The sequence below is a fragment of the Aythya marila genome, assembly GCF_965140915.1.
Source record: "Aythya marila genome assembly, chromosome: 24".
NCBI lineage: Eukaryota > Metazoa > Chordata > Aves > Anseriformes > Anatidae > Aythya > Aythya marila.
This window is the reverse complement of record NC_139065.1, coordinates 3,867,933-3,890,594: the sequence shown is the minus strand read 5'-3', so window position 1 is coordinate 3,890,594 and position 22,662 is coordinate 3,867,933. Positions and strand designations below refer to the sequence as shown.

The 22,662-nt window shown below is 46.7% G+C and overlaps 2 protein-coding genes across 12 annotated transcripts; both read right to left on the bottom strand.

The window, feature by feature from the left end:
- Positions 1-1,369: 1,369 nt before the first annotated feature.
- SNRPE (small nuclear ribonucleoprotein polypeptide E) lies at positions 1,370-3,401 on the bottom strand. Its single transcript, XM_082778638.1, has 5 exons — positions 3,193-3,401; positions 2,962-2,988; positions 2,456-2,518; positions 2,177-2,255; positions 1,370-1,651 (listed from the first exon to the last, which is right to left on the bottom strand). The coding sequence occupies exons 1-5, from the start codon at positions 3,244-3,246 to the stop codon at positions 1,596-1,598; spliced, it is 279 nt and encodes a 92-aa protein (XP_082634764.1). The 5' UTR covers positions 3,247-3,401; the 3' UTR covers positions 1,370-1,595.
- Positions 3,402-3,447: 46 nt separating this feature from the next.
- On the bottom strand, positions 3,448-21,509 carry ZC3H11A (zinc finger CCCH-type containing 11A). 11 transcript variants are annotated; one of them, XM_082778634.1, is made up of 19 exons: positions 21,414-21,476; positions 16,086-16,141; positions 14,630-14,682; positions 14,077-14,270; positions 13,755-13,874; positions 12,862-12,985; positions 12,225-12,428; positions 11,573-11,692; positions 10,991-11,071; positions 10,590-10,700; positions 9,796-9,858; positions 9,438-9,539; positions 9,168-9,233; positions 8,160-8,651; positions 7,858-7,934; positions 6,981-7,170; positions 6,172-6,338; positions 5,696-5,757; positions 3,449-5,152 (listed from the first exon to the last, which is right to left on the bottom strand). In XM_082778634.1, the coding sequence occupies exons 4-19, from the start codon at positions 14,128-14,130 to the stop codon at positions 4,891-4,893; spliced, it is 2,295 nt and encodes a 764-aa protein (XP_082634760.1). In that variant the 5' UTR covers positions 14,131-14,270; positions 14,630-14,682; positions 16,086-16,141; positions 21,414-21,476; the 3' UTR covers positions 3,449-4,890. The 11 variants fall into 11 exon arrangements, with proteins under 11 accessions (XP_082634763.1, XP_082634754.1, XP_082634762.1 ...); XM_082778632.1 differs by having other exon boundaries at positions 14,630-15,082; positions 21,414-21,458; XM_082778635.1 differs by having other exon boundaries at positions 21,434-21,450.
- Between the last annotated feature and the right edge of the window lie 1,153 nt (positions 21,510-22,662).

Below are 22,662 nucleotides of genomic sequence, written 5' to 3'. Positions count from 1 at the left end.
GCAACTTCAGATAAAGAACCTCGAGGCCGCAATCTGTCTGTAACAGGAGACGCAGGCAGGTAAATTTGACAAGCACTGCATCACAAATACCCTGCAACACCCGACCCATGGCCTGGGACAGCCTCCCTCCGCCCCTCCTGAAAGCTCCAGCCGGCAAAATGCGGAGGAAATAAAAAGCAGAGGACCTCACAAGATGCTGTTTTGTTCCCTACGTGCCCACTGCTGTGACACTCAGTGCCTCCCATGCCCAAATGACACGGGCACGTTACTTCTGTACTACATGGTGGAAGGGCTCAGCAGCTTGAACACAACTTAAGAGTTCCCAATCCCAGCAGCAGGCCGTACAGCTCAGGCTGCTTTAGCCAAATAATTGTGTCACGCTGCCCCTCAAAGGCTTCTTACCGTGAACATCTGCTGTGACACTGCTGCTGTATCGCTTCTCAGAATGGCAGAACTGTGCCGGGTCAGCTCAAGACTCGTATTTCTGTCCTTCCCTTTCAGAAAAGAATTTATCTCCCACCTTGAATTTATTAAATTTCATTATTACGACACACAAATTGAAGTTTTGAAAAACTGAAAGCTGATTAACAGATTTCTAGCACAGCCTGCGCATCAAAATTCATTTCTCTCTGTTCAGGTAATCTTAGTCTCCGAGTTACAGTCAACATTTGGTTTTCCTTCTTTATTTTTTGTGATCAGAAAAACAAGAAGGGGACTGGTTGTCCCAAGTAAGCCAGGGAACTTCTCTTTGGTCGATGCACCAAGCAGCTCAGCTCTCTTGGGGAAACTTAAAGAGAACAGACAGATCCCCAAATGGATAAAAGAATAAATCAAATGATAAAAACCCAGCCGCCACATCTGATAGCCCAGCTTATTGAGCAGCACGAGGGTTTAATCTGCAGGCTCTGTCCAAAACAGCACGAAGTGACAGATTTAATCCAAGCCAGTTGCCCGCTCTCACTCTCTGATCTGGAGATTTATCTGACAACACTTGTGAACGTGGGGTTACTGCTCCACAGCCCCAAATCCCTCACGGCCCCACTAAGATACTTCTACTGATTGATCCACAGTAAACACCCCCAAAACGATTCTCGAGAAGTTAAACCCTCTTTATCTTATTTAGAAAGCATCTGAGGAACCTGTCACTGCAGCGACAAAGGGCTGCAATTGTATGCGAGATCTCCCACACCCTCATTAGCACCCTGTTCCCATACCCTGAAGGAGTCCACCCTGGCCTCATCATGCAGATGTAATGTTCAAGAAAGCACAGATCATTATCAAGAAATTATCAGATCCACAGGAAAAGAAAAGCCCACACCTCAGTATTTGTCCCCCTTCTCCACTCACAGAAGGCCAGGACTGAAAATGAGCAGATTTCTCTTTTCCATTTACAGTTAATGTGAAAAACGTTTATTTGGGAAATACATCATGTATTGTTTCAAGCTACAAAAAACTTGCTCCCACACAAAGGAAGGACTTTTTACCTCAGCATGCAACCCCAGTAACAAATAACTTCCTATCAGCCAGCAGGCCACGTTCCCCTGGCACTCAGGCACTCCGCAGCAGGGCGGCCACCTTCATTGTAACAGAAAGTTCTAGTTGGAAACGCTCTGTAGGAGGGTGATGTTGTCCCCTTTTAACATGATCCGACCTGCAACACACAGAAGGGAACGAGGGGATTAGGGAGAGCCCAGAATCTGCAAATAACCTCGTGTTTTCAGCAAGTATTTCGTGTGGTTGAGCAGGGTTTTGCCCGTTACAAAGAGTCCCTTCTCTGCCGGCTGCTCCATGCTCCCAAGTCGCACCCCAGCCACCGTCCCCGTTCCAGCACACGCTGTCCCTGCTGAAAACCCCAGCACTGGGCCCACAGCGCTGCTTCTGCCCAGCAGCAGGTGGTAAATAAACACCGCAGCCACCGTGGCTTCCTGCCTTGACTCAGAGATCACAGCAAGTGTGAGAACAGCCCAGGGCCACAGGTTTCAGATGCAGCTGAACAGGCAGGGACAGATTCTCCCTCATTCAGCAAAACCTCCAGCTCAAAAATCATCAGGGACAGCGATGTAGCCAGAAATTGCTCACTGAACTTCCACACCAAGGCTCATCACACGTTTGGCACCTCTGACCCAGGCAGGTTTCAGAGCACGCGTCGCTCGGGTTGCACAGACACACGACCTACCCAGCTGTTTCCTCGATTTTGTCTTGGAGTGAATCTCCTCTGCGTCGTCCAGCACCAAATTCATGTATTCATCAAAGCCCTAGGAGTCAGCAACAAGGGAATTAGTTCAGCAACACCACAAACCATCATCAGGTTTGCTGATCCTGGCCGGACAACGAAGACTACTTATTAGAGAAGTACAATGCTTTTTTTCCTTGTGATAGCTTTTCTTGACCAAAGAACAGGATTGTGATTGAGGGAAAACAAAAGATGTTAACGTGGGGACATGCAGATACTCACAATGATGCAGCCTTCTATCCGCATGTTCACCTGCTCATAGAGCCACACCTGGATCCTCGACCTCTGCAGAACGAAGGATGAGAGTAAGTCGGGCCACAAACACTGAGCACTTTTGTTCTCTCATGTGTTCAGAAATACCTGCTAGCCACAGCCGCTACAGCTCCTAAACGCTCCAAGGAGGAACTCTCAGGGGCAGTTTCAATGAACAGCCTGACATTTTGGTGTTATACAATCGGGTGAATACTACACATTTGGTGAAGAACACGTTTCCAGTCACAAGAGAACACCCCTGCACGCCCAGCTGCACAATCCCGCTCCCGTTAACACGAGGGGGAAACGCCGGGCTCCTTGTGCCCACCAGCACGCCGCACAGCTCTCCATCCCCCACAAACCCGCCCCGGGACACGGCCAGGAGCCGAAAACTCACCGAGGGGAATCCCCAGACCCTCCCCACTTCCCCCACACCCCCCAAATCCCCATCCCCGCCCCCTCCCCGCGGTACTCACGTTCTGCAGGTAGCGGAAGATGAGGTTCTGGGGCGCTGCGTTAAGGGCTCAGCACGGGGACGACAGCTCCGGGCTCGGGACAAGGCCCCAAACCCCACAGCGAGGCCTCAGGGCCCCGCGACAAGGCCTCAAGGCCCGGACCGAGCCACCAGGGCCGCAGATCCGAGCCCGCAGAGGTCCGAGCCGCCCCCCACCCACCTCCCCGGCACCCCCCAGCCGCAGGAAGGATACGATGGGCTGCACCATCACCTTCTGCACCTTCTGGCCCTGCCCGCGGTACGCCATGGCTGCCGCCGCCTCGCCGCTCCCGCTCCGCCGCCGCCGCCGGAAGCCGCTGAGGGCGGGCGGGAGCGCGCGCAAGGGGCGCTGGGATGCTGGAGGACCGCGGAGTGGGGGGCCGCTCTAGGAAGCCGGGAGGACCGCGTCTCTATGGTCGCAGGTTTATTGGGGGGGGGGGGGCATTAAATAGGTTACAAATATATATAAAAAAAAAAAAAACGATAAAATATGTACAGGAGCAATGATGCACGCGAAAGCCCAGCACTGCAGGCAGAAGAGGCGAAGGCTGATGGTAGAACAGGGCTTGGGGTGAAGGGAAAGCGAGGGCAGGTGGGCGCAGTCTCTGAGCTCTCCTCCTCCTGATTTTGCTTTTTCTCCCCCATTTCTGAGCCGGCAGAAGTCCCCGTGAAGTCCTTCGGCACGATGAAGGCCTGCGTGAGCTCCAGCAGCAGTTTCGTCGGCGGAGGTTTTCCCTGGTGGGGCCGGGGCGTCACAGCACACACACACACACACACAGAGACGCGTGGTTTTGTCCAAACATGAAGTATTTACAACAAATTCGACAAGCGCTTTTCCTCTGCCAGCAGCAAATGCCTGAGGGCCCCCACAGCTTCACAAATCATACCATTCTGCGAAAAGTTCGGAAAATAATTCAAATTTCATCTGCTAGGGGAAAAAACAACGATGGCTGGTGGCAGGGTACACAATACACCCGAATCTCAGCTCTGTCCTCCGCAGGGTCAGTGCCCACGCCCAAGCGCGATGCTGATGGCACCCGAACATTTGCTGTAGCAGGCAGCAGAGCCAGCAGCTCAGGGGAGCAAGTTTTAAAACCAAGAGGCACTTAAACAACCCTTCATCGACCCAGTGACCGCAGCAGAGTCCCGACTGCTCGCCCTGGATTCCTCACACCAGCAAAAAGCACCAACCAAAGCCTGGGAGAACTTTGGTATAGCACAAGAGAAGGGAGTGGGGGTAGGGGAGCCGCATGGCAGAGCTGCTGCTTTTCACCATTTGATCCTCCCTGATAATTGAAAGTAAGGCTGGGTGGGCTGACCCCCACCCCCACTCCTGGCAGCAAGTTTGGTCCACAACACACTGGAATAACGATTCTGCTCCCTCCCACCCCTACAGCTTCATCATCTGACACGGGTACAGTCAAAACAATGGCATACACGAGTAAAAGTCAAGAGTTGACATAGTAACTCCAGGATTTGGGTATCAACTGTCCGAGAAATCAGAACACCAAAGCTTCGCAATGTGCCCAACATCGAGTTGTGCCAAGGGGGGAGGAAGGAAGAAGCTTTACGTTTAAGCCTTCAGAGCATCGCTCCATCAGAAGATCGATTCACAGCCACCACAGCGTGCTGATGGAGATCTTTCTGTGCCAAAAGAAGTGCTTTGTCCTCTCGATATCGAAGGTAGCCACCTATAGTTACAGAACGGATGCACAAGACCTTAACTCTGACCAGCAGGGAAATTTAGGACAACTGAGTGCAGATCCTGCCAATTTCTACCAGTTCGGACTGTGCTTTAAGTCTCATTGCAAAGCCTCAGTTAGAAAAAGGATCACCTCGGGGTATCCAACAAGAAGAACAGTTTTAAATTTTTTTTTTTTTTTTTTTTAATTATACCCTAGGACTATGCAGTTCAACTGTCAATCATCTTGGAGAGTTCAAGGAGGAGGTCATCCTCGTCCTTCCCTGGGTCTAAGTCGATTTCGGCTTCCAGTCTGCCTCCCGAGATTTCCCAAAGTAGTTTCTCAAAATCCTCATCCGCAGATAAGGGCGCATTCCCGGTGGAACTCAGCCGGCGCGTCCGTGCCTCTTCTAGCTGGGAAGGAGCTGAGGTCGAGCTCGAGACTTCCATCTGCTCCACAGATCTTGCCTGGCTTCCAAGACGCGCTTCAGGTCTTGGGAGAGCAAGAAAGAACAATCAGGATATGCCATTTCTTAACGGGAAATCCCTTTTCTGCAAACGGCTCTTAAAACTGTAGGCAAGCCCTCCTACGCTTCAATCTTACACAGGGATTGTTATCAATCAACCCAGGGCTACATTTAGAGCCCGATGTGTTACCAGGTACATTTTTCAGTCTGGGGGTTTATCTGTGAAGCCAGGGCACCTGGAGTTGAGGTGGCATTCTTGAGGACCAAAAGGCAGAGGACACTACTCATCATCTATCACCTCACGAGGAAGTAGAGCTTCACCTCATCCTCGTTCAGGTATTCAGACAACCCAAGAAGTCACCGGAAAGCTGTGCTGACTTGCAGCATTTAAAGAAAGTCTAATTAAGCATTCCTGCTAGCTGCTAGAAAGTGGTTTCAGGTGACTTATTCCTTTGATGGATTTTGGCTTTGATTATCTCAGAACCCTCATTTTTTCCCACATGTGACAGAACTTATGTTTCGCTGGGGATATACACTGATTAAGAAAAAGAACAAGTTGGGGTTGTCACCTGCTGTGGGGATTTTCTTCAAGTCTGGTGGCTGGGACGCGCTCCGGCATGTCTGGAACACCCTAGAAAGCAGCAAAACAGTATTTATGACACATGGGTAAAAGATTCCTTAATAGCTTTTTCCTCCACACTGCTTCTCCTCTGACATTGCAGAGCCGTGGCCAAAATACAAAAGCAAGGTGCTCCTGAAGAAAGTTCACATTCACCTGGAGGTTACTCATGATCTTGTGTCTTTTAAGAACACGGCATTAATGGACAAAATCCCCCACACCAGAGAAATCACAGCATCAGAGTACTGGTTACAGAGTGCCATTCATCTCATAAATACAGAAGGGTTCTACAAGCATCCTGGAGACAGCTACTGGATTTCAAAGGAAACAGAAGGCCTGCAGAACGTTTGAGTTTTCCAGCTTTTGTCCTAGAGAAGGGTAGAAATTTTACAAGGGATCCATCTCTGCATTAGGCCCTGGCCTTACCATGGCTGCTCTTTTGGCTGGAGGTCCCATCATGTCAGCAAAGGCAGTCAGTGGTTTCACAGCTGCTACGGCAGAGGGATAACTCCCAGGTGCCTTACGTTTCAGTGCCTTCTTCTTGGGGGAAGTGACTTTCCCATCAGAAGGCTTCGCAGACATCGTAAAGTTGGCTAGAGTAAAAGGAAGAGAGAACTGATACAGTCTTGCTCTGCCTCAGGAAAAATCCAGGTTCTCTTAATCATTTCCACAGTCCTTCTACACAGTTAAATGCATTTGGCCAGCACAATTACACCGCCATTGCCTGGATTCTCAGGAATCTTTTCCACATAGTAAACTCTGTCTACCAACAATCCATAGAAAGGAACAAAGAAACCGAATAGCTACAGTAAATAATAATCCAGGGCAAGGGAAACCTCAGACACAGAGCAATCCTAAATGCAAGCTAGATTCACAAATATGGACAGCTTTTATATTTAAAGTCCTGCTCCCTCTAGGAAAGGAAAAAGCAGCAGTTATAGCAGGACAAGAGTGTAGGCAACTGTTGTACCAGCTTCCCCTCCCCTGCAGTGATGTCCCACAGTTATTAAGTTGTTCTACAAAGTCCAAATTTGTAGTGTCATTTTCTAGTCTCCCGTTCCTTACCTAACATCTGGCTGGCAGGAAAAGAAACGAACTAAGAAAAAGAAAGTACACACTTCGCTTCGTAGCACTGCGTGGCAAAACGCACCCAGGCAGAGTTACAGCATAAGAATTGTCATCTTCTGTCTGTATTTCAGAAGACAACCTAAGTAACTCTAACCTTCGACACTTACTTTTAGCTTCCTGGTCCTGAAATTGAGCTGCCTCTTTCCCTGCTGGTTCAGTATCAAAGGAGCCAGCAGTAGATTCAACAGCAGCTTCCTCCTTCCGAAGCTTCTCTTGCTCTCTCTGTTGCCGCTTCTCCCACAGTCTCTCCTCATTGCTCTTTGCTTGACATTTACGAGTTCCACTCTGCTGAGTGGGCTAGAAGGAAAGAAAAGTAGTGCATGAATAGGACAAAAAAAATAAAAAAATCCGTGGAGATTTCGTTAAGAAAATCTGATCAGCAATCCCTCCAAAATGTTCTCGATGTGGAACAGCATATTAATATCGTTCAGGTTACTGTTTTTTTTTTTTTTTCCCATAAAATTCTGCCTGTAACAAGAGCCATGCTTTACTATGGAAACAGTCTCACATATCTGCAATTTCCACTATGGCAAGCTTCTTTAAACAGCTAGGGTGTTCTGCTGTACATCTATTTATTACATTCTTTTTAAGCAGCAGAAAGTCATACAAGTTCCCCTATACAGTATCCACTGACAGATTGATTTCCTTGAACACAGAACTCTGGCCTTCTGTATTAAATCCTTCATGTCTGACAGATCAAGTCAGTAAGAACAAAAAGAATTCCCTCCACGTTAGCTGTGTAGATTTCAGCTGGTGCTAACAGGGTTTCTTATTCGCTGTGGTATAAACAGACTGATTCCAAGTTTGAGGATTACAGAGTTGTCTGGAAATGCTGCTGGCGATAGGATTTAGACTGCACTGCAGCTCCTACCAGATGCTGAAGGGTAAGAACACACTCAAGAGGGTGGCACACGGTGAGTAACAAAACTTGTCAGAATTATCAGAAATTGTACGCATGTATGCATGTCTTCACAGAGGACTCACCTGCACATCAGATGCAGAGGGAAGTTTAGGAAAAGGCCGGTTCAATTCCACTGCCTTCTTTTCTTCTTTTTCAGGTGCTTTAAAAAAAGACAAAAAAAAAGAGTTTTGTCAACAGCAGAAATAAAGAAAGCTGGGTACTTGTTGCCTTTGTGCATTTATTCCTTGTGTCCCATGAGAGAGAGAGAGAAAGGCTACAATGTGCAAGCCATTCAGCATTTACCCATGAAGCAGATCCTGAGCAAACTGAACTTGCTCAATATGGGAAGCACCTCACTGGGGCAGGCATTAAAGCATCTTATTACCTGTTAGTTTTGTGCTCCGTAACGATTTCTGCTCTGCTGTGGCAGGTCCGGGTTGTGCTGAGGGAGCTGGCACATTTCCTTCACTCTGCTGCATCCGCAGAGCTTTCTCACGCTTAATTTCTTCTAAGGTTTTAACACGCACTTCTCCTTCTGGTTTGACTTTTCCTGCCAGCTCCTTCACCTGCCCTTTGCTGGGCCCGGACAGAGCGAGCTGCTTCTTGGACTCACCCTGAATTTTGATCTTGGTATGGAATTCTCCTGCTTTTTTCTTCTCTTCTGCCAAGCGATTATTCTTTTTTTCGGACAAGGCTTCAGAGAAAGTTTTGATGCGACCTGCATGAGCAGGTCTTGCCCCTGCGCTGGAATCCTCACTTTTACCATGCCCTTCAGCCTCGGCTTTGGCTTGAGTTTCGCGCCTCTGAAGAGCTTTCTCGCGACGGATTTCCTCCAGTGTTTTCACATAGATCTCTCCCTTCGGCTTAGCAGCCTTCCCTGTCATCATCAAGAAATGAGGAGAAGCACCAACATTTAAAGAGAGTCCAGCAATATTTTAAGTCTCCAGAATTTGTCAGAGCACTAAGGAAAATTAATCTTGAGTGTTCCCAATAACGCATCTTAGAACAACATCCTCAGAACAACATTCTCCTCCTCTGAGCCACTTGTATTTTGAAGACCAGCCCTATCCAGAGAGAACTGCTATACAGAAATGCTGCTTTACTTTATTACTTTTTCAGACTGCATTTCAAATTCCTGCTCCTGGCAGTGGTTCTATTCTAATTGTATGTAACGGTTCACAGAAGCAGCTAAAAACCTTGACAAGGCACAAGCGGAAAATAAACACACACCTAGAGCCAGATTTCTGATAGTGGCCGTCAGAAGAGCTTCAGCACTCAAGCAAGAGGCGTCAGTTCTTTGTTTTCGTTTAAATTAATTTTTAGGGATGTATGAAAACAGTCCAAGTTCATGGAAAGGAAGGAGGAGAAAGCATATTCAATATCTAGCTGTTACCTTTGTCAGGACTGGTCTGTTTAGGAGGTAATCCTAGTCTGTCCTTCAGAGGCTTGGGAACTTGAACTGCAAAACAGAAAAAGAACGAATTAGGGAGGCTGCATAATGTCAACTTCAGGTTCACATTTCAAAATAAGACAGGAAAGGTAACTTTGAATCCCAGTGATTACAACCTCAGCCAACATGCAAAAAGAAACATAATTGGAAAAGGACAAAACAGAAAGACTAAATACAAAACCCAGGAATCCAATCCAGATGCCCGTTTAGTACCTGTACCTCTCTTGGGTGCTTTGTCAGCATTTCCCGGAGCCTCTACCTTCTTCCCCAGCCTTTCAGCAAGGCTGCGCTTCACTGGAGGGGCGCTTACATCAACTTCAGAGAAAACAAGGAATATTGTAAGAACATTTCTTTGCAGGAAGGTTTGAGAAGTCAACAACAAGCTTCTATTTTTCAAGCATATTTTCATAGAATTGCCTTTCAGCTGCTAAATGATTTTTTTTTTTTTTGCCATTTCTGCAGTCACAGATCTCCACTGCAATGTATTTTCCTTTCATACATCAAAAATACTCTTTAATGCAGTCATATATAGAAGGCAGCACCTACGTAACAGCTCATAAAAAGTTCTTACCTGCAGAGGCTTTCCGTTTTCCTTGTTTATCAGCAAGATCTAGTCGAACCACAGGTTCCTCCCCTAAAACAAAAGGGAATTTTTTTTCTATTTCACAGAAACCAGTAGCCAACAGAAATATTATCCTATTAGCCCATGTCCAAAAAACCCCAGTCAGACACTGTTTTGACAGCTAAACCACACAAACTCATATTTTAACTATAATTAACATAGAAAAAAAATATTAATAGTCTCAGTGCTTGCTTCAAATTCCAGCTGAGATAGTAGAGAGTGAATCTGAGTCTGCTTGACAGCTATACTTTGTGCAGAACAAAGCTGCATAAGCAAGCAGAATATTATTAGGTACAAATGCTGAGAAATATTCCTTTCTAAGGTGAATGTCTACGAGTAAAAGTACTTCCAAACTTTTTTCCCTTTAAAAGGCATTTGCACAGCTCTAAACAATTTATACACAAACTCCTGTCATACTGTGTCCACACCTGCCACTGTCAGCCTCTTTAATGCTTCGGAAATTGCTTCTTATATAGCACTGGCTTCTACAGCTCTTTCTTCTCGTTACTCTTCTGTTTTTCAGTTATCCCCCTATTGGCATACTGACACTTTTTTTTTTTTCTCCTGCCACTGCACTTAACCTGAGCACCAAATCTTTCCAGTACAATCAGGGACTTTATGCATAAAAGCACGTTTTGAACAGAAGGCAGCACCAGAAGGCTAACATGGGTGAGTTGTTTTAATTATTGCTTAACCCTCCAGTGTAGGAGTAATGAAATCAAAACAAAAGCATTCATTATTACCTTCCTTTGAAGACAGTGTCACAGTTCTCACCACTGTCCGGACATTTTCCTTTTCTGGAGCGGGAAAAATCACAGAATCAACGGGAGGAAGAGAAGATCTTGAAGAACCTTCTGTTCAGAGCAACCAAAACATAAGGAAGTTTACCCAACATAAAAAACTATCACAAAGAACAGAAAATTTTAAATTGTTACTGTCAAAAACACAGCAAGCAGAGCATGTAAAGAAGAGAGGTGACTAATTTGCCTCTGGTTGCCCTTTGAACTCCCATCTAGAATACCAGCTGGCTGAGAATCAGGTTGCTTGATGCCCCCAGCTAAAAATGGAAGTCTGTCCCTCAAGCAGCTCCCAGTCACCATCACCTGCCGTGAACAGGATAAGAAAGTAGGGAATATGAACTCACCACCGTGTCTCTTATTTTTTTCCTTCATCTTCTGCGATTTGATCTCCTCAAGTGTTTTTATTCCAAAATTCAGACTGCCCTCTGAAAACAGGAAACAGTTCATGAGACAGGCTTAGAGGCACTCACTGAGGACCACAGGTCCTCAGGCTTCTTAGCACTCAGGAACTTTCTGAAGTATTTCGAATAAAGCCTGCCAACACTCCTCACAAGTGAAAGAGCCATAGAACCAATGGCATTTTGCCCCTCCTTTCATCCTTCAGGGTTAAAAATGTAGTTTTAATTTTAATCCAATTACATGATATTAGATCCCTCTATCATTAGATATGGCTTATCAACAGTGGTTGCAAGGCTGCATGTGCAGCCATTTAAACTCCATGCTGTGGCCCTGTTTTGTTCTCCAAAAGTAAAAAGGAGTTCACCTTTCTGACCCAATGGGCACATGATGGTATTAATGGCAGAAATGAGATCATGGAAATAACGAGTCCATTCAGCACCCCTACATTTTGTTGTGTTTTTACGCCACACTGCTTTTGAGTTAACTGTCAAGTTCTTCTGATTTATCCTATTAAGGTGCTGGAATACCTTGTTTAGTAGTAGTAGAACTGGCTTTCCGAGTGGAAATCACCCGTAATCCATTTTTTCCTTCTGCAGCTGGTTGCTGGACGGGAGTTTTAGTCTCTTCTCCTTCCTCAGAAAGTTGGTCTGAAGGGGAAAAATCGATTCAGTTATGCACAGACCAGATTGTTCATGATTATGTAGCTCATGCAGTGACACTTCAGCCCATGGTTCATATAAAAAACTTTGTTGCTGGTTTTGTTTGTTTGTTTGTTTTTAAAAAAACAGCTACACTGACCAGATGAACTCATAAGTAGAATACACTAGGACAAAACATCTAGGACTCTAGGTTCTCTCTGCAGCTTTAACTACTACACAACACATTGCTCTTCAGACAGAAAAAAAGAAATTTCCTTCCTAGTTTCACATAGAACTTTACACAAAAGACCAGCTAAAGCCAGGAGTGGTTCTAAGCTTTCCTCCAACATTTCAGGTTCTGTCCATTGACTGCCAGACAAAGCCACCAGTGACCTGACCAGACTGCCTGCCCTATCGCTAGTCAGACCTCAGGTCATCTGTGATTTATACATTCATTTACAGCACAAATTCCTTCCAAGAACCAAAGATTTACACAATCATTTACAGCACAAATTCCTTCCAAGAACCAAAACATGCTCACCATCATCATCTTCATCATCATCTGCAGCATTGATTACAACTGGAGGGTGTGTAGGGCTTGGGACATTTTCAGAGTTTTCCACTTTCATCACCCCCCTTAGCTGTGGAGAGGGATTTGACTGGACAGAAAGTTTGTTTTGCTGCAGTGACATCTGAGCCACTTTCAAATCATCGTCCGCGGACTCAGGCGGACTTGGCAGTGTAGCTAGAGGAAGAGGAGGATCATCGGTAATATGGCAGTTTAAAACTTTGACCACAATGCAAAGAGATGGTAGCAAAGGCAGATAACGTGCACAGACAATGAATTCAGCATCTCCTTTTGCCCATCCCATCACTGCTTACACCGTAAACAATAACTTCCCTTCGAACAACAACACATCTCCCTACCACCCAGCAAAAGAGGAAACAACAGGAAGCAAACTGCAAGGCAAACATCACACAAAGCAAAGAGAAGCTGAGCACGAAAGCAGAAAACAAACACCAGCAGTACACTCGGTTTAAGTGACCACCTATGACTGCAGACCTTTTCCTGCACTTACAAATGAACAGTCACCTGATGCCCCCTACAGTATTGGCACCCACTAAGTACTACTCAAAATTAATTCTTCAGCGCTTAAAGAAAAAGGACCTAAACTCACTCTTGCTTGGTGGTAAGAACTGTCCGTCGATGTAACGTCCTTTTGCGTGATGAAAAGCACAGTTGGCTTTCTGACAGCCTCCCGGCTGGTTCTCCCAGTAGCAGGGAATCTCACTGCGCTTTTTCTGAAGACAGGAAGAAAGAAAAGCTCGTGATAACATGCACCTGAGGCTTGCAAAGAGATGCACAGCTCCAGATCGTGACAGCTGTCACAACACAGTGCTGAAACATCAGGTCAGTTTCTCAGTTAAGTGTACTATTTCTGGGCATATTCACAAAGTTTGCATAAGCTGTAACCACTATGCACATTTAGATTTGTCATCATTCAGTTTGAGAAGACAGGAACTCTCAGACATCACTTGAGGGTGGGTTAAACTAATACACCTAGGATTATACTAGGATTATTCAGAGGGAAAAAGAACATCTGAAATTGCCTAGGTTAACTCTATCGAGAACTACTTCTCAGAGACTCAGTTCTTCTGCACCTTTAACTTTCCCCACTTCCTACCCCAGGCAGCTACAACAGCGTTATCTGAAGGACTGTGGGTCAGAAGAGACCTGATAGTTCACTATCAAGCCTGCTCCCATGAGGATAGAACAGCCTGTTTATTACCCCCCTGCTCCAGCAGGTTTTAGCAGTCTATTTAACAGTTATTCTGCATCTGTTGAGAAAACTGTCAGCATCCAATAAAAAAATAAAAAATATCTTGCTAAGACATACCTAAGGTATTGATTTTATTTCCCTCTGCTTCCTCCCACCCCCTCTCTTGGTAACAGAAACCAGTATGATTTTAAAGCAAACGAATCTATCCTGCAAAAGCACAATCAGCACACCTACGGCACTGAAAAATGCTTTTGTTGATTTATTTTGAGAACACATCGTTAGGCACTCACGTCAATTTCCATGTGTCTGAATCGGCAGACATTCCTGAAACAACGACCCTCCTGCCACAGCGTGCAGACTGTCTCATTGCCCAGAGCAGCTTCGCAGTGGCGGTAGGCACAGTTGTCTCCCTGGAACCAAAAGGAAACCAACAAGGAAAATGTAGCACAGCCTCAAAAACGGCCATGCTGCTGCCTAATGTTGCTACAACTGAATTCAGATTCTATCTGGTTCTCAAGTTAACCAAAGACCAGTGTGCTTCCTCCTCCTAATCTACTCCTTCCTGAAAAAAATGGGGAAAAAAAAAGCAAAGCAAAGGAAAGCCAGCCATACCTTGGTACAGGTAGAATAAAAATAGAAGTAACAATCGTCTCCTTGTTTAGACATGCCGACGAGTTGTGGTAACAAGCTCGGGTTCTCTCCACAGGGACTTCCTCTGCTCTTGGAGAGAGCTGTCTTCACCCTTGCTTGAGCTGAAAGTCTTCTACTGGCTTGTGATCAGTGAAATCTTCTTTTTAAAAGTAACCCTAAAGAAAGTAACAAGTGAAAAATAATGAGGAATGAACAGTTTTCCAGCTTTCTTCAGTTAATCAAATTAGTCTCTCGAGGAGAGCAAAGCCTTGAAATCAGCTGTTACATGAAATAACACAATATTAAAGTTCTGTAAAGCTGCCAGGAGCTTTGTCAGCAAGCGTTCTCTTCCACATCCTCAATAATATGAGTTGGAGCACATCTGGAAGCCTGAAAACGGAGTCACTTCTTAAAAAACCACCTGATGATACATGCAAGTCAATAATCAACTATGGCTACAAATAACTTCTCTAGAACACAGTTAGGACGCATTAAACAGCACATTCCAGGCACTGTGGGTCTTTATTTCACCTACCTGGACAACCTCAGCAAAGTTATCGATCTTCAAAGACTTCCAGTTAACTTCTCCTGTAGGCCGAACCAAGACTGAATCCGTGAATTAATAATAAAGGGGTAGGAAGAATTTTCCTCCTCACTTTGCCAAGGGAACCTCTCATCCACAATTCAAACATAGGATGCGCTTTTAAACAGCTTATAACTAATGGAGGAAGCAAGTCCATTTGAATGCTCTCTCAGACTGGAGACAGCCAGGGTTAGTTAGCTCTTCAAAAAAAATAAAAACCAAAAAAAAACCAAACCAAAACAAAAACAAAAAAACCCAGCGCATTTAGAGATGAACTCGTGATTCAAAGTGGCTGCAAAAATGAGGCTCCATCTTCCACAGCCGGACAATTTAACTTTTTTTTTTTTTTTTTTTTTAATTTAAAATTCAGTATGTTCCAATCTCTGGTCTTCAAGATTTCTTCACCTATTAAGAAAACACAAAAACCTTTCCCCGTCTTTATTACCTGTACAGCAAAAAACATACCAGTGCATATAAAGCCACAGATGTGCATACGCATACACACATCTGTGCTTATACACACACGAGGAGGGAGTGAGAGAAAGTTAGCGAGAGCGACAGTGACAATCAGAATTTTTGCCTTTTTGACACAGAGAGCGCGTAAAAATTCTCTCATTTTGAGGGAACTAGAAAAAAATGGAGGCTCTACAAAAGATTTGGATGAGTATGCCTTCGAGGCCGATGCTTTGTAACATGAGTGATCTGGGGGCCAGCACACAAATATGCATACGGATGTACATGCATACAGGATAAACATATCTATACACACAAGCGTGCACAGTATATGTTGTATGATCTCCATATCGAGAACAACTCGTAGCCCTGATCAGACACGTAGAGTTGCAATCAATTAACAGCAGGAAGACAGCAGATCAAGGGTACAGCAAGCTTTGAGAGGCAGGGGAATGCTCACTTTGCCAGTGGCATGGCTGCATGATACCAAGGATTTTGAATTAGTTTGATTTTTTTGGAAGCAATTTGGTTTTTCTTTCTGCGCTGTAGCAAATACCACAGGTTTGCCATCACGTGCTGTTCCCTAATCCATATATCCATCATCATCCATTGCTGCAGGATCATGAAAGGTTAGAGAAGACGACTTAGGTCCAATTTAACAGCCAATGATTTTTCGATGAGCAGAGCTGCAACAGATTTTATGTAGCCACAAGCATTTTTTTTTCTTTTTTCTGATATGAAGTCAGAAATTTTGATTATTTTTTTTTTTTTTTTAAAGACACTAAATGTCACAAAACCTGCAACCAGACCAGATAAAGTTCAAATTAGAGTGATTCTGAATCCTTTCATTAAAACGCTGCACATTTCTGTGCAAATTATTTCTGACTCTTCCGGACAAAAGTGGATGAAATAGTTCTTACAAATTAATAATAAAAGGTTGGAACCTTTTACTCACACAAACACTAGTGAATTTTCCAGGAAATATTTTTTTGGCAGGGAATTTTCCCAAATCTAAAATAAAGAGAGGAAAAGTTGGGTTCTCATATTAGTTACTGCTTTTGACTGCTGGACAAAGGGAATAAAAACAGTAGTTAAGTGCAAGGTTTCCTTCTCTTCTTTAGTATTGACAGGAATTGTCACTTCGGACCTTTAGCACCTTCAGAAACACACCCAGTGCCATGCAGGTTCCTCTGCAGCTACTTCTAACAATTACTGGTGCTCCTTAGCATGGAAGTTTGACTCAAAACACTCTCCAGATTTAGCTCTTTTGACTGCCCAAGGAGCTCATCATTTTGCTTGTTGCCTTCCATTTTCCTGAACAGCCCGGGAACGCTGTTCAGAATCTGAATGGATCTGGTCTAAGGAATGGGAAGAAAGCAAAACCAAGGATACCTCGCAGCCCTAAATTCCAAAAAAGCAGTCTTATTTTAAAAAGGACCTCAAAAGCTTTTTTTTTTTTTTTTTTTTTAAACTGACATCTGCTAACACGGCAATCCAGGCGCTAAACCAACTGAAGTTGCCCCTGAAAGCCTGAATAAAAATGAGTAACTCTGGTGCACTCAGCAGGTCTGTAATAGAAGTTGGTAAGATTTTTAGATTTCTTTTTTTTCTCCAGGGTGCTGGTAAAATTTTCGGATTAAGAGATTTTGAACCTTTTGTACCAAAGAATTAGAGAGGCGCTACAGCGCCAGTAGCCGGGGGTCTGGAAATACACACCAACAAGTGTCATAAGCTTTGCCTTTGCTGAAGGAAGATAAATAGTACAAAGAAAATCTGTCTAGTTTGTTTTACAGGCTTGTCTTTCTCAGTACGGAACAAACTGACCTCCCTGGTCTAACTTTGCAGTGCCTATTCTGCCTTTGTCCCAGAGAGAAGAGCAAGAAGGGAACAAATCTATTTTTGCACTCCAAAAACGCATTAGAGGAGGATTATCACACCCACCTAAGGGTACTGCCTTGTTTGTTTATAAAGCACAAAGTATTTCTCTTGGACAGTCTCTGTTGCTGGCCTGTTTTGTGCCTTCCATTTATAATAAAGATATTAAGATGCTTACCCCTTGTTTTTTTTTTTTGTTTTTGTTTTTAAAGAACTGTGGAAGTGGAGAGTCGGATGACAAGCAAGAACAAACACCAGAAACTCCTTGTTCTGCCCCTGCTTTTTAATCACCCAGCATCACCCCGGCTGCAAAACAGCCTCTGCTGCTTTACCTGCTTGTTAAAGCACCCCACAGGCTGCAAGTGCGGTGTGCTAGGTGTCAAGTTATATTTAACGGTGCACAGGTAACCATTCATCTTCCCACAGTCAAAGCACAGAACAGCCTCTTGCTAACAGAACTCATCCCTGCAGCTGCAAGAAACCTCATGGCCTGCAGGAAAACCTCAAGCTAAGAGCTCCAAAGCAAAAGCATCATTTGTACTCTTTATATTTGAGTGAATTCTAAGCTGCTAAACGCTGCCTACATCTGAGGGCACGTTCTGAGGCTGGGGGGAAGGACACTCAACACCCACTGACAGCAGGAGTGCAAAGATGCCAGCCAAGAAGGCAAAGGTTAGAGCTGAACGCTGCCTCAGCTTCCTCCAGCAGCCAGCTGGGGATCACCTTTCACCGCGCTCTCAGACTCTGAGCCCCGAGTTACCGCAGCCGCCAGGTACAGCTGCTCCTTGCTGGCCCAAGCAGCTCTATTTGAAGGCGTGCCACTTCAGGGACCTGTTTTGTGACAGCCTCAAGATCAAATCAATCTGTTCTGAAGGCGCTGATTGTCCTGCTGTTTCTGTAGCTGTCAAAGAACAATCCTGAACCGAGGCACTCGTCTGATCAGACAGTGCTTTGGCACAGATTTGTCTTTAGCTTGACACATCAAGATGAAGAGGAATCGATTCCTGCAAGCAACCTCTCAAGCAGGGATCTAATAAGGTGGCCAAAATGACAGATCTGTTGTTCAGATCTGAGCACGTCACTCTGCAGGGAATCACTTTCAAGCCTAAGATGTTTCACCCATCTCCCTGCCCCAGAGCGACACAAGTAAAGCTCTTAAGCAATTGCTAACCTGTTCTCAGTGCTCACGAGTCCCAAATCACTAATTTTACAATATATAAACCACGGCAGCTGGCACCTAGTTGGCACACGGTGACACTGCACACATTGGCAGTGCTGTCAGGAGCTGGAAAGTCAGGGGTGAGGGGCTTAAGGGAAAACCACACATCAGTTTAGCAACTTGGCTCCCGTAGGATACTTCCTACGGCAGGAGTTTTAGCAAAGCCACTCAGAGGGACCTGCTGGCTAATTAAAACGGGACTTCTGCTGGAGCAGCCAGAAGGCAGCAGGGTATCAGGAGATATCCAGTGGGCATCACTGTCAGTCTGTGACAGTTTGGGGTCCAGGTATCAGTGGTTATGTGTGGTTTTCTCTGCTTCACTTTCTCCAAAGCTGTGAAAAAGTATTTCTTTTACAGCACTGTACAGTCACACGTTACGGACGGAACCAGCTGCATAATGCCAGTCTGAATCAACTTCCAGTACGACGGTGTTGGAAAAAGGTGCCTTTGGTGGTCAGGAGCACAACAGCTCTGGTGATGTGTTATTTCAGTGTGTTCTTACATCTGAGTTTCCTCATAGCAGTATGTAGTTGGGGGTGTCCGAGTTTCCCAGGTAAGATTTATGTTTTTTCTCCTACCAAGCACCAGCTCAGTATACAAAGCTCTGTTAATAACACCCAAGCATGTAGATGTTAAACTGAAACGGCTTTTAAACCTATTTGTTGTTACGAAAATAGCTTAATACACCATCTTCACAGGGTAAAAATTCATGTGGAAGACCAGAAAAACCCAGAAGCGCTTCCTGAGCTTCAGTTTACCAACAGCACCATCAGATTTAGATCCTGGCCTGGCAGCCAGGATGCAGGGTCTGTAAGCATTGCTGCGATGTGCAAGTGCCAAGGCAGGTTTCTGGCCTGCCCTGACTCAAATACCTCTAAAATACCTTTTTTTTTTTTTTTTTTTTTTTTAAATACAAACAGCGTGCCAGGTACGCTGTAATGCCAATGTGCCAGGTCAATAGAGGATGTCCAAACAGAGGCGTTTGTCCTAATTTCTGGCATGAAAACACTTTTAACAGCATTCTTTTCACGAAGAAACCCCTCTCTATCTTCTCCAATGCTCCAGGATCTGCTGCAGCTGCAGCGGCCGTGCTGGTACAACCCACATCTTTGCCAAATCTTTTCAATAATTGTGCTTTACCTCGGCAATGTTGAGGTCACTCCTCTTCCTCTTCCAGCTGAGCAAGCAGCTCACTGGCTCTGCCACACCACAGGTGCGGAAGCGAAAGCTGGGAACACAGGAGTCAAACTCTCAGTGCTCACGAAGCCACCAGGGCAGAGGGCTGACACAGAGGCACCCTGGATCTGCTCTCCCTCCCCGCTGCGAGGCTTATAGCAGCCCCGACCCGAAGCGCACACAATGCTTCGCATAGTGATGTCACCGCTGACTCAGTCCCCAGGTGAGGATTTGCCTCGCCAGTCTCAACGTTGGTGTTATTTTTTGTTGGTTTTTTTTTTTTTTTTTTTCCTTTTAAACATTCTCAGCTTATGGGAAACCATCAGGTAAACCACAGATCGCTAGGGAAGAAGGCCCACATGAGGGAAGTCCGTGCTTTTCTTCCAGGCAGTGGCACGTGCTTTAACACACCGCGTTCGACAAAGCAGCTCTCCCCGTTTTGCTCAGTGGCAACAGGCACGACTGCAACGCACACAGGTGGAGGCAGCACCTGCAGGTCCCAAACCCTTAACCGGTTTTTAGAGAGCACCAATTTTTTATGTGGTGGTTTTCCCTTAATCCATGACCCCTTCTTTCCTTTATTTCTATCGGGTGGCTCTCCTCCATTTTCCTCCTCAGTGTCTGAGCAGACACTGGGAATCGTTTCCGGAGGAAGGGCACGGCTGAAGCTCCTCCATCTACTCTCCGAGAAAAGAGAGTATGTTAAAGAATACATCTTTCATTTCTTTTTCCTTTTTTAAATACTATTTCTGAAATCAACGTTGCAGCCTGGCAGCAAATACCTACGGGACTAAAGATGATTCCTCATCCTCACTCTAACGTTGTAGTTAACCTCCCAACGAACCCATCTCCCCAGGAAGCGGTCATTTGAGATGGGAAGGGGCAGAGCAAGAGGAAGCTCTCCTTAGCCTGGCTCTTCCCCCAACACCACCTCGCCACCAAAATTCAATTCACCTGCTCCGCCCGATCACTCGAACGGGCGTCCGACGCTGGCACACGCCACAGCAATGGCTCTGACGTGGCTTAAATCACCTATCCACAGAATATCTCGGGTCTGTACACTCAAATAACACAGTATTTGAGAAATAACACCCAGAGCTCACACTCTGAGTGCAGCCCAACAGCACCGAAGCACCGGTAGGCTAAACATTCCGAACCTGGCAACAAGGCTGACCCAAGCAACAGCACGGAACCCTTCTGCACCTTCAGCGTGGACATCAGCGTAAGGAAACACAGACCTCCTCGATCCAAATTTTAAGCGAGAAACGCAAAAGGTCACCCAAGCGGGTTGTTTTCAGCAAGCTAAAGGAGAAATTAAGGCGACAACCGGGTGCATCCAGAGTTAGTCAGATCCTGAAGGCAGTTCCTTGGGGGAACGGAGGAGCAACGCGCCAGATGAGGGCTGCCTTACAGCGCACCCCTTAGAGGCACTGCTACGGAAGGAAGGCAGAAGGTTGGAACTCGAAATAACTCGCAAGGCGCCCGTTAAGGGGGAAACCTTTCATTTTTTTCTCAGCAGAACCTCCCCTCCTCTCTCCCCCCCATGAAGGCAGCCCAGGGACTCTTTCCTTCCTTAGGGAGAGGGCAGGGACGGGGCAGGGTGGTGGGACAGATGGCCAGAGGGTCGGATGGACGGACAGACAGACAGCCGGACAGAGGGCCCAGCAAGGCCTGACGAAGGGCTCAGGAGCGGGAGGGAAGGGCAGGGCGAGGGGAAGGGCGGCCCCGGGCCTGACAGGAGACCTTGGGCCTAACCCCGGGCAGCAGCTCCGCGTCTCACAGGGCCCAGGAGGGGCTGATACAGGGGGGGGGGGAACACCCCAGCCCTCCCCCCAGCCCCCAGCCCTGCCTCCAGGCCCTGCGGCCTGCACCCCCCCCCCCCCTCCCCTCAGGGCACCCCGACCCGCAGGGCCCGGGACGCGGCCTGCTCCCCCTCAGGGCAGCGGAGGGGAGCCGGGCCGGGCAGGAGGCCTTCCCCCCGCCCCCCGCTGGTCTATGAAGGGCTCTAGTTACCGGCGAGCAGGGATTTTTACCGAACCCCAAGGGCCCAGGGCCGCCGCCGCCGCCGTCCCACCTCGTCCCCGCGGCTCGGGCCGTCGCTTTCCTGCCTGCCAGCCTCAAAGATGGCGCCCAACATACGGGCACCCCCCGCGCTCCCGCGGCCAAGATGGCGGCCGGCTCGGCTTCACCCCCCCCCACTTCCGCCCGGCCTAGCAGGAGGTGGTGAGCGGGAAGCACCGCCCCCAGCGGGGAGAAAAGCGGCGCGGGCGGGCCCCAAATAAATTGGCGGGCGGGCGGGCGGCTTTTTTTTTTTTTATGTTTTATTTATTTTTATTTTTTGATTTATTTTTTTTCTTCTGGGGCTGAACCGCTCAGGGCCAGCAGAGCTGTGCTTCCCCTTCCCTTCTCTGCCTGTGCCAAGGTTGTGCCTCTCCTCTTGCGTCCTGCCCATGATGGTGCCTGGTCTCAGCCCCTTGAGGCGGCCATTCCTCCACCACCGCAGCTCTCTTGGCAAGCTGCGAGTCATTTTATGTCTTGTCACGGCTTTCCAGGGGCAGGCACACAGGTTCTGGATAATGCTAGGGCAGGACAAGCCTGGTTTAAGCCCCAAACCTGCCTCCTTTACTGTCTCCTCTCAGGCCAGGCCTACCCTCCACGCCCAGCAGCATGCATCCTGCCTGCCCCAGGACCCGTAGGTTGCTCCCTGTGGTAGCAGCAAAAAGCCCCCCAAATGTCTGTCCTGGGGTACAGAAGGGTGAGACAGCCCCATCACTGCACAGACACCCACGGGACACGTCACCAGAGCCACTATCGGCTTGGCAATTAAGGACGTGGGAGAGGAGTCCACGTCACGCAAGCACTCATGTCTACCCTGGACAAAGAAATAAACATTGTCTGTTTTTCTCCCCATTTAAATAGCTAAAAGCACCGCTAACAGTTTATTTCTTTGCGTCCAGCCTGTACTAAGTTTAAAGAAAGAAGCAGCTTCTGTTGAGGAGGTGGAAGATGCTGTCAGCAGACACACCGTGCCTAGAATGCGAGCAGGGAAGACAGCGATGCTGCGAAATAAAGCTTTTACAGCTGCTTCATATCAGTTGGCCCGGGCTCCAAGGGTCAGACACCCAGCTGGAAGATTGAATTTCCTCCTTGATAGCCTTGCCTGGCTCAATCTTGCCATCCTGACTTGGCTCCAGAGAAAGCCTCTTATTAAAGGCACAGAGAAGCAATAGCTTCTCGGCCAAAAACTAGGAGTTAAAGCAAT

Coding starts and splice junctions, on each gene's coding strand:
- SNRPE (XM_082778638.1), bottom strand. CDS start 3,246: ATGGCGTACCGCGGGCAGGGCCAGAAGGTGCAGAAGGTGATGGTGCAG. Junction 2,519..2,961: donor TCTTCCGCTACCTGCAGAAC/GTGAGTACCGCG, acceptor TTCGTTCTGCAG/AGGTCGAGGATCCAGGTGTG. Junction 2,256..2,455: donor GGATAGAAGGCTGCATCATT/GTGAGTATCTGC, acceptor GCTGACTCCTAG/GGCTTTGATGAATACATGAA.
- ZC3H11A (XM_082778627.1), bottom strand. CDS start 14,130: ATGTCTAAACAAGGAGACGATTGTTACTTCTATTTTTATTCTACCTGT. Junction 9,859..10,589: donor GACACTGTCTTCAAAGGAAG/GTAATAATGAAT, acceptor CTTTTGTTTTAG/GGGAGGAACCTGTGGTTCGA. Junction 5,758..6,171: donor CAGCCAAAAGAGCAGCCATG/GTAAGGCCAGGG, acceptor GCTGCTTTCTAG/GGTGTTCCAGACATGCCGGA.